This window comes from Leishmania panamensis, assembly GCF_000755165.1.
Source record: "Leishmania panamensis strain MHOM/PA/94/PSC-1 chromosome 15 sequence".
Taxonomy (NCBI): domain Eukaryota; phylum Euglenozoa; class Kinetoplastea; order Trypanosomatida; family Trypanosomatidae; genus Leishmania; species Leishmania panamensis.
In genome coordinates, this window is record NC_025860.1 from 431,259 (window position 1) to 441,603 (window position 10,345).

General features: G+C 60.0%; 4 protein-coding genes across 4 annotated transcripts, besides 1 other annotated feature; all 4 read right to left on the bottom strand.

Annotated features, from left to right (window-relative positions):
• Positions 1-1,017: 1,017 nt before the first annotated feature.
• LPMP_151030 (solanesyl-diphosphate synthase, putative) lies at positions 1,018-2,097 on the bottom strand (the record flags this gene model as incomplete). The annotated part of the gene is made up of 1 exon (XM_010699176.1): positions 1,018-2,097. The coding sequence occupies one exon, from the start codon at positions 2,095-2,097 to the stop codon at positions 1,018-1,020; it is 1,080 nt and encodes a 359-aa protein (XP_010697478.1).
• Positions 2,098-3,347: 1,250 nt separating this feature from the next.
• LPMP_151040 (hypothetical protein) lies at positions 3,348-4,613 on the bottom strand (the record flags this gene model as incomplete). Its single annotated transcript, XM_010699177.1, has 1 exon — positions 3,348-4,613. One exon carries the CDS (start codon positions 4,611-4,613, stop codon positions 3,348-3,350), a length of 1,266 nt encoding a protein of 421 aa, XP_010697479.1.
• Positions 4,614-6,171: 1,558 nt separating this feature from the next.
• Positions 6,172-6,698: a repeat region.
• A 784-nt stretch (positions 6,699-7,482) lies between these two features.
• Positions 7,483-8,082, bottom strand: LPMP_151050 (tryparedoxin peroxidase; the record flags this gene model as incomplete). Its single annotated transcript, XM_010699178.1, has 1 exon — positions 7,483-8,082. The coding sequence occupies one exon, from the start codon at positions 8,080-8,082 to the stop codon at positions 7,483-7,485; it is 600 nt and encodes a 199-aa protein (XP_010697480.1).
• A 526-nt stretch (positions 8,083-8,608) lies between these two features.
• Positions 8,609-8,959, bottom strand: LPMP_151060 (developmentally regulated protein, putative; the record flags this gene model as incomplete). The annotated part of the gene is made up of 1 exon (XM_010699179.1): positions 8,609-8,959. One exon carries the CDS (start codon positions 8,957-8,959, stop codon positions 8,609-8,611), a length of 351 nt encoding a protein of 116 aa, XP_010697481.1.
• Between the last annotated feature and the right edge of the window lie 1,386 nt (positions 8,960-10,345).

A 10,345-nucleotide genomic window follows, 5' to 3' on the forward strand; every position in this document is an offset into this window, starting at 1 on the left:
TGCACAAGAGACGCGAGAGAATACTGAGGTGCAGAGCAAAGGAGAGAAAATACAGGGAGCGAGAGGGGGAGAGCGAGGGAGAAAAGAAAGCTTAACTGCTACACGGACACACAAGGTGAGGCGGGTGTGGTGGTGGTGGTGGCACGAGTGGAGCGGAAGTGCGCCGGCGAGTAGAGAGGGTAGAGGGAAGAGAGCGAAGAACGGAGGAGAGGGCAGTGATGAGCAGTCTAGTGGAGGCGCACACATCTGTCACGATGTGGTGGGTGGCGCGCGCGCGAGAGAGAGAGGGGGGCATCAGACCCAAAGACGCGCACAAACACACAACCATACGTCGGTGGAGGGTGCCGTGCGTGTGTGTGGGAGAGTGAGGGGGGGAGGGGGGGGATGAGCAGCAGCAGCAGCGCCGTCTCTGTGTCTTTTGATTTTCGTTTCTTCTCTCTGTGCTTGTGTGGGGTTTGCGCCGTCTTTACTTTCCCATCTTTGAAGCCGTGGCGTCACCACGGTAGGAAGAGGTTCCAAGTTAATCGTAGCCGCCGCCACATCTTGGCTGTGCACCCCCCCCTTTGCGTGTGCGTGGAGGTGCGCCAGCAGTGGAAGATGCGGTAGAGAAGGCGCGGAGGAAATGAAAGGAACGGCATTGAGGAGGGTTGCAAGCACTGATAAAGCCGCATTCAATGACACATCACTGCGGTGAGATCGACCCAAAAGTCGAGTTACGCTGATCTCTACTGCCCTCTGCAGTCGCCATCTGCACACCGATCCCTCCCCTCTTTGTTTTCCTTGGTGGAGTTGGCAGCCGGTGTGAAAAAGAGACGGCCGAGCGCGGCCACACCTCTCAACTCTCCGTTGCGCGGCCTTCTCCTCTACACTCTTCCTCAGTGAAAGGGAGAGGGCCCAGGGTGTTAACGGCACTACCCGAAACAGCGAGTGCGCACAACGCCCGCGAAGAACAGCAACAGTAGCCAAACAGCCGGGCAGTACACACCCACACCCACACAGAGACGCACTAGCGCAGACTCACGACTTGCGGTTTATCACCATCAACAGCGCATTCGCGAGTGCGTCGCGCGCGGGCGAGTGGTGCAGCTTGTGCAGTGACTCGATCCCGAGCCGGCAGTGCTCGTCCGCGCGTTGTATTGCCTCGGCCACCGCACCTTCCTTTTCCATTGCCTCCAGACAGTACTCGACATCACCCAGCTCGCTAAAGCGGCGTCGCACCATCTTATCCACCTTCGCGTTGCGCTGCGCCACGAGGAGCACCGGTATCGTCGCGATGCCTTCCTTCATGTCGGCCAACTTCGGCTTTCCCATCGTCTTCTCGTCGCCGGTGATGTCTAGGCAGTCGTCGAGGATTTGAAAGGCAATGCCAAGGTGCCTGCCAAAGTCGAATGCCGTCTGTTCCAGCGCCTCATTGCCCGGGTCCACCAGCACCGCTGTGGAGGCGAGCGAGTTGGAGATGAGGGACGCCGTCTTGCAGAAGCTCTTCTGCTCGTAGCGAGGGATGTCGAAGCAGCCATCCATCTGAAGGAGCTCCCCGGACATCAACTCCTCCAGCGCTGTCGTCATGAGAATAACGATGCGCGGCACTTGCAGTGTTGCAATATAGAAGGATGCGCGGGCCAGAATGTAATCACCGGCGAGCACCGCACGCTTCGTGTCGTAGACCTTGTGTAAGGCAGGACGTCCACGGCGCATGTCGCTGCTGTCGATGACGTCGTCGTGCACAAGCGAGGCTGTGTGGATGAGTTCGGTGACCTCCGCTAGCCGTAGGAAGGGCAGAATGGTGCCTGGCGTCACCTCGTCCAGCGATCCGATCGGCTCCTCGAGCAGACGCGCACTCACGTCGAGCGGCAGCATTGCATGCGCCATGAGAGCCACCAGCGCCGGACGCATCAGCTTGCCGCCCGCAGCCAGCGCATACTTGCCGGCATGATCCAGCACTTCGTTGTTTGTGTTCGCCACGAGCGAGTGAATGTGCTCCCTGACAGCGGTTATCTCGCGATGCACTAGGGCAAAGGGGCGGCCCTCCGACGTGAGCGCCTTGCTACCCTGCGTCTGCGCGGCTGTGCATAGCCACCCAAGAGAACGATGCAGCATTTTTTTGCCTTTCTTCTCTTGCTCGGCTTGGAGGTCTGAGTCTCGGTTGTGTGTGACGACGTGTGTGTGTGTGTGTGTGTTGAGCCCAGCCCGGCGGCGAAGATGTGCTGTGAAACGACAGCGTTTGCAGTCTACTCAAAAAAATCTAAGCGCGCACGCAGAGAGGGAGAGGGGCCGAGTAAGTTAAGGAGAAGATGAATGGCGACAGTGATGATGGTGGCGGTACCATCTAAGAACAAGAAAACCAACAAGTAAACAACTGTGTGCGTGCGTGCGTGCGTGTGCGTGTGTGTGTGTGTGTGTGTGTGGAGATGGGCGCAGTCTTGTCGACGGCTGAGCTTCTCTTGAAGACGGTTACTATCTCTCTAATTATGCATGCATACATGCAACTATAATACTTAAGGCTGGTGAAGGTAGTAATCGGAAGGTGGGGTGATAGGAAGAGAGAGGGAACGAGGAAGGTGTGTGTGTATGTGTGTGTGTGTGTGTGTGTGTGTGTGTGTGTGTGTGAGCAGAGGTGTCGCGTAATGGCAGGCTGTGCTGTTGGGTAGGGAGCAAGAGACACTAACCGTAGTAGAAGCGGCTTGTAGACGATGAGCAATCGACGCACGCACACACACACACACACGCGCAGACATGCAGCCGCCAAAAGGTCCACACGATGAACCAAATCGAAGATTACGTACGCCAACCGCGAAGCGAGAAAAGGACGCGCACGTGGCGGCAGCAGCAACACTTGCAGGAGGCTGAGGTGTCATGTTGTGTCGTCAAAGCGCTCATCACGCAGGCAGACGGAGAGGGAGAGGGAGGGAGCGGAAGACGCCGTCAAGGGAAAAGGCACGGTTGTGTGCGAAAGAAAGGCCAAGAAGGATGTAGAGGAGGCGGGACGGTAGGGGGGGGGAGGAGCCCAGCCAGAAGAGCGAAAGGGGGATGTGGTGTCGGCTAAGCGGTGGTGGCCCTGGAAGAGATTTGGGGGAGAGAGAGAAGGACACGGTGGACTGCGGAGTGCATCATCACCGTTTCCACATCCGCTCGCCGTTGCTTCCACAGACGGCAACTTCTCTCTCAGTTGCGCTCTCGTTGCTTTTTGTTTTAAGGAGCAAAATTTGACACACACCCGCACACACCCACACACCCCCACCCACACACCCACACCCTCACCCACCCACACCAAAGCAACTTCATTTGTCGCCTGTCACCATCGGCGCGAACACATCGATGAGGCCCTCGCCTGCGCTCATTTTTTCTCCTCATAAGCGTTGCTTTTTCTTGACAAATTGGTTGAGCTCGAAGCTGCTGCTATCATAGTCGTCATCGTCGCCGGCACTCGCTTCGTCGTCCTCGCGCAGACGAATGCCATCGTGATGCTGCGGTTGCTGCCCTTCCGCTTCGGCGAGTGCCTGCATCTCACGTTGAATGCCCTCGTTACTGATTACCGCACTCGCGAAGACGCCACCGCGCACGGCGGGCTTCCGGTAACCGCCCACAGTGCCATCGCCATCGTCATCGCCGTCATTGCCGGTTGCTTGACCGCCGACTCCTCCGAGTGCCCCTTGCTTTTCCTTGAACAATGGCGCCGCTGTAGGGTCGGCTGAGCCCGCAGCACCGCCGCTGCTCTTGGAGTATACAGAAGCCTCTTCCACGGATCGTAACAGCTGCTCATCCGCCTCCAGATCCTCTACAGTGATATTTAGCCTCGTGGCGGCCCGCTCGCGCAGTCGTTGCTGCTGCTTCGCAAGCTTCTCTTGCTCTCGCAGCTCTCGCTCCAGGCGAATGCGCTCCATCCGCTGCTCCCGCGTCTCCCTGCGCTGGGCATGAGCGGCGAGCTCAGCCGCCTTCTGCTCGAGCAGTTGACGCGCCTTCTCCGCCTCCGCTGCCTCCAGTGCGGCCTGCCGGCGCTCTTCCTCCTCTGCTTTCACTCTCTCCTTCTCTGCCAGCTCCGCTGCCACCTCCTTCGATGCTTGCTGCATTGCCACCGCCAGGTCCATCACGGCGTCACCCATGCCGCCGTCGGGATCCAGTCGGTCATCCTGCTGCTGGGCAAGACGCTGCTCCACCGGAACGATGAGCTTCTTCCGATTCTGCCAGTTGCTCACGCAGAACGGGACCACTACCTTGCGGCTATTGGCCGAGGCGGCGTCACCACCACCGGCGCTGTCCTCGGAGACCGCCGCCAGCATCATTGATGAAGACGATGTGCTTGCAGCCAGTTCGCTGGATGCACTGCCGCTACTGCCCACCTGCTGCCTCTTATTGTTGCCGCCGCCGGAGCGCAGCAGCAGTGCATCTGTAAAGAGGGACTTCTTTTCTTTGGTTGGCGAGCGCACAATGGGGCCCGGGTCGCTCGATGCCCCATCAATGCCGGTGGAGCTGCTGCCCGCCGCCTTGATCGTCAGCGCGAGCGCCTGAGCGTTTGGCTTGTTTGATGTGGAGCGGAGACGGCTCTGCACGATGAGGCTGTGACTGTCAAACACATCTGTTCTCTGGCGAGCCGCGGCCAGAGTTTCTTGCAGCATCTGTGCAGTGCGCGTTGTTGTCTCTTCAGGTGTTTCCCCGGCTGTGGGGGGAGAAGCAGAAGCGCCGCAGCTCAGCGCAGAAGTCGATTGCGGGACAACAGTCAGAGCATGCAAAGTGAATGGCGGTAAAGGGGAGTCGGCTGATGTCAATGGGCTACTTTTGCTGTTGCTGCTGCTAACCTGTGCAGCACTCACGGCGCCGGGGACGCAGTGCATTGTTGTCTTCATCGGTGTACGTTGGCTTGTCGACGCCTGGGAGAGAGCCGCGGCGGCAGCGGCGAGCACAATGGCGGGTGCGCGCTGTTTCCCCATGCCATGCGGGTATTGGATGAATGGGCAGTCCGCAAAGGATCCGCCATCGTAAAACTGAAGATCCATCGCAGCGCGTGCCTGTGTGTGCGTACGGTTCTACGTATTGGATCCTACGAAAGGTCAGCGAGGTGTCGCGAGCACTGAGGCCGTGCAGCAGAGCAGAAAACAAACGAGCGACTTCTACAAGGACTCCGTGCACGTGCGTTGCTCAGAGGTGGTGGTGGGAAGGGGGGAGGGTTGGCGGATGTGAGAGTGGGAGGGGGGGGGAGAGTACAGCAAAGACACTTTTGGAGGCGATAGGCATGCCTCTAGAGGTGTGTGGCTGTGTCCACCAAATCGCCCTTGGTATGATTAAGGGAGGAGGAGGTGATAACTTCCGGGGTGGGGAGGAGAGCGGGAGGGAGAGAGGGGCGAGGGGAGGGAATGCTTGAAAGCGAGGAGAGGGAGCAAGTGGCCACAATGCTTCTCCTCCCCCTCCCCCCTCCACTTCGCTGTTTTCCCTTGTACTCGATGTGCCTCCCAAACGCGTCTGCCTCGTCCTTCCCCCTCTTTTCCTTAGACCTCACCACTGCCGCCCGCCGTTACCGAGTCATCTGGCACGCCTTCCCTGGCACCGACCGCGCCGCCCATCACGGGAGGCTGATGCATACAAGACAAGCGAACACAGGAGAGGGAGAGACACACGCCCCTCCCCCAACACCCACAGAGACACAGGCAGACAACGACTGGCCGAACAAGATGCTTTGGGGGAAAGGGGAGGCAGGTGGAAATCACGAGGAGGTGGATTGTGCTCCGCGTTTGGCTTTGCTTGCGTGGCGTCTCACTCTTCTGGTTGCCTTTTTGGGTTACCCTCAAGCGGAGCAGCAGAGGCACACTTCAGGATAAGGAGAACGAAGGACAACCACCCCCGCAATTGCCCACTAAAAAGCGCTTGAACGCACACCCGCTGCACTCACCAGCAGGCGCCGATAACATCAGCACCGGGTCATTCTTGCTTAGGCACATGCGCACATCATGCATTATGAAGGCTGGGTGAGAGGGAGGGAGGGCACCAGCACAGAGAGAGAAAGAGGCGTGATGGGTGATGGGTAGGACAGGAGGACGCAGTATACACGTAGAAAGCGCACCTGCTCCATCTACGACCGCTACCCTTCTCGCTTGCCTCATGTGGCCTCCTGTGATGCCCCCCACCTCCGTCGTCATGGCCATCATCGTCCACATCTCACACCCGAGGCGCACACATGACTCTCTTCTCAATGTTTCCATTTCCGGCCATATAACATCAGCTCTGCCCCCACCCCCGGCCCTGCCACAGGCACCATCGCCCCGGTGCAAAGCAGCCGTAGGCACACGCGTTGCGGCAATGCGCCGACTCAGCCATCGGTGCACCGCCTCTTCCCCAAACACCCCCCACCCCCTCGAGGTGACACACACACACACACACACACACACAGGCTCCCCACGCCAGTGGGCCGTGAGGGCCGTGCCGGGGTGCATTGGGGTCGCGCTGGCACTCTGCCCATCGCATGGATGGGCACAAGCGCGTTCGCCACCGCAGGCCGCACCGACGCAGCGCCGTCCAGGACTCGACCGCCGCCATCCGTACGGAGAAATCGATCGGGCCTCCCCCCACGCCGCAGGCACCTGGCCCTGTCAGCACCAGAGGTGGTTCGGCATTGGCAGAGAGGGATGGGCGGTGGGGGGCTGCTTGGCTTCCCCGCACCGAGTGAGGGGGTGCTGGGCCCTGGGATACCGCGCGCGCTGAGGTGTCTCCACCCCTCTTGGCATCAGGGGAATCCCAGGCAACAAGGGAGAAACAGAAGTACGCGGGTGACCAGAAAACAACGCCAAAAACCAACACGACCCCAACACCAATGGAGCGAAAAATGCGAGCGCGTCAAAGCGCGAGACACACGCGTACAGCGAGGAGGTGGTGATGGTGGTGGTGGTGTGGTGCATCCGTGCCTCCCGCCCCCCTCCCCCTCTCTGTACTAAGCCCCTGACAGCGCTGCGCGCCTGCCGCGATGGGGCAACCAGCTCAACGGATGTAAAACCAATGCCTCGTATAGCGAACACGCCAACCCGCAGAGGGAGCGCTCCAAATGACCAAAGACAATGGAGGAGGAGAAGAGCGACGTCTGCCCGGCCAACCCGCCATCCCCCTCTCCCTCTCCTTCGGTGATGGCCTACCGGTGTATCATCAGCGCCTATCCCCGCTCCTGATCTCGGCCAACCCCACCCCCCTTTACCTCCTTCCCTCCCCTCTGCATGTCTCCTTTCCACTTCTCATCCATGGCCGCTGCAGCTCCTGCCCCGAGTGGATAAGTATCGCGCTGACAAGGACGCGGAAGCAATAGGGGAAGTGGGGGGTAGGTGGGACGAGGCCAGGGAGAGAGTGAGAGCCTCACTGAAATAACAGTGCTTTGGTCGCGGTAAGAGCGTAGAAGGCGGAGAGAGGCACCCCGGAGAGAAACACAGCGCAACTTTAAAGCGAGAACGGTAGACACTCGAAATGGCTGAGAAGAGTGTGCGATGCGCCATGACGGGCGTCGGCACCCTACACCGTGCTGAAGTAGCCCTCAATGGACGCCTGTCGCTCCGGTTTCATTGTGGCATCGCCCTTCTTCCAGTTGGCGGGGCACACCTCGCCGTGCTTCTCCACGAACTGAAGAGCCTCCAGCAGGCGCAGCACCTCCTCCACGTTGCGGCCCACCGGCATGTCGTTGACAATGATCTGGCGCAGGATCCCCTTGGGGTCGATGATAAAGAGGCCGCGGTAGGCAACGCCCTTCTTCTCATCCAGCACGCCGTAGGCACGACAGATGCACTTGGTCTTGTCGGCCAGCATCGGGATCTCCATGGGGCCGAGGCCGCCCTTCTTGCGTTCCTGCAGCGTCCACTGCAGGTGCGCGTACTCGCTGTCCATAGAGCACGACATGACCTCGCAGTCAAGCTCGTTGAAGCGCTTTATGCTGTCGGAGAACTGGATGATCTCTGTCGGGCACACGAAGCTGAAGTCAAGCGGGTAGAAGAAGAGCACGACCCACTTGCCCTTGTAGGAGGCGAGGCTGATCTTCTTGAAGGCGCCGTTGGGCATGAGCGCCGTCTCCTCGAAGGCCGGCGCAGGCTCGTTCATTTTGGCGTTACCGCAGGACATGATTGACTGGCGGCTGTGGAGAGAATGGAGAGAGACTGCAGATAACGATGGAGTGGGGTGGCTCTAGGAAAGAGTGTGTGGAGGAGGCGAGTAGGAAGGGAGGGAGTGGGGGTATATGTGAGCGGTAGTCCTGCGTGTGCGTGTGATGCGTGGTGCGGACGTGGGAGGGTGGAGGGGAAGCGGCGTGGGAGAGGGGGGGGGCGAGGGTGGAGTGCGTGCGAGAGGGTGGTGGGAGAGGGCTGGGCATAAGGGCCCGGGTCTTCGTGTGCCTGGGGGTTTGGAAGAGCGCTGCCGTGTGCTCCAGCTAAAGGCGTGGCTAGCGGTGAAGCAGGACGGGCACACATGCGGGGCTCGGCTAGAGAGGCGAGCCGGGCACCGTGCCGTCTGTGTCCGGGTAGTGTCTCTGCGGTCCGCGGCAAGTGATTGGTGGGGATGCCGCTGGCCTGCCTGGTGCTAGTGGCGCCCTGCGAGAGCGGGGTTCGCGGCATCAGCGCAGAGTGCGAATGAGCACATCTTGGATATCTGGTCATCCTGGTGGACGGCCCTCCCCCCGGAGGGTCTTGAAGTCGAGGGAGCTGCTCCGCGGTAGGTGTGGCGGGGCCTCACGTTCTAGCTCAAGCGACCTCAAGTGCGGCATCTCGCTCGTCATCGAGTACCCGAGCGATGTGGGCAGCGGCGGCGGCGCCAGCACTGGCGGACACGTGGCGCGCCGCGCTGTGAAGCCGTCCGTCGACCGGAACACATACTCGACCAGCACGACAACGCTGAGGATGAAGGCGCCGTGGAAGCGCAGCGAGGCAAAGCGTGCGCCGCGTGCACCGCGAATCTTACGGTGGTCCTTGCGCTTCCACCACTGCTCCAGCCAAAACACGGTCATGGCTCGACGGGGTGGGGGTGGTGGCGACTGACGTGTGCGCAGGTAGCAGCGCGTGCCGGCGTGTATGCGATGGTCTCCGTCAGGGTGGCCCCTCCCTGCGCTTGGAGGCGGCAGAAGAGGAGGAGTGTGGTAGTGTGGCCGCAGTGGGTAGCAGTGATGAACACAAACGTCTATAATGGGATGAAAAGAGCATGTGTGTAAGGCGATGTGCTGGGCGAGGGGGGCATGCAGGGAGAAGGAGAGGGTAAGTGCTTTGCAGTCGTGTTGGTGCACGTGGGACCGAGAAGATGGAAAGGAAAGGAGTGAGGGTGGGGGGCGCGATGACAGCGAAGGGCGTGTGCGGGCATGCGGCAATACGCCGTGAAGGCTCACGCGCATGCAAAGGCGGTTACGGCCATCCATGTGGCGCCGCATCCCCCGTGCAAGCTGTCTGTAATGCTCTAAGCTCTGCTGAAGTCAGTCATTCGTGTGGGCGTCCCCGACTGAGAGAGCATGGGAGTAGAGTGGGTACAGAGCGCATGCGTGCCGGGCCCCACGTCAGGCGAAGTGAATGTGAAAAACGATTCTCACAAACAGAGGAGGGAAACACCACCGCGCAGCCCTCTGGCTTCTTCGGTAGACGTGGGTATAATGTGAGAGGGTGGGTGGGTGGTATTTCGTGTGCCTGTGCGTGTATGTCTACAGGTATAAGAAAGAGAGAGGTGGGGGGTGGGCGTGTGGGGTGTCTGTACGTGTATATGATGTATACTACCACATACGCACTCACTTCCACCCGCAGACACGCTCAGTCAGTCGCGCACATCAACGCGTTCACTGAGGGGGACGCGCCGCGTATTGGATTAAAGACGTCAGGGAGGAAAATAAAGAAAATGCGGGGGGGGGGTGAAGCAAAGTCGAACACGTTCCTGGGCATGTCTTGTAGAGGGAGGGTGAATGTGTGTGTGAGTGGGGGGAGGGGAGGGGAGGGGAGGGGAGGGGGGGCTGCAGGGATGTGTGTCTTCACTTGCCAGTGGTAAGCGCAGGCAAGACATTACAGGGGCACCTAAGTACTGACGCATAAGAGCACACGCACGCACGGACCACCTCGGCAAGCAACAGCGTTCGTGAAAAGAAGAAAACAAAACCCACAGACAAGAGTGATGAAATAGGGGAGGAAGTTGGTTGGAAGGGTGTGTGTGTGTGTGTAGAGAGCGGAGGGTGTGAGTGCGTGGCTGTGGGAAAGGGATACAGCAACCGGTGCTGCGTTGCTGCGCCTCCGTAGAGACTGTTCAAACGACACTAACCGCGGAGAGACTCCGCTATCGGGAGGCCTTAGGGCAGACAACAAGGCCCACACAGACACGCACAAACGCACGCTGCTTATTTTGCCCCCGTCTTCAAGCCGGG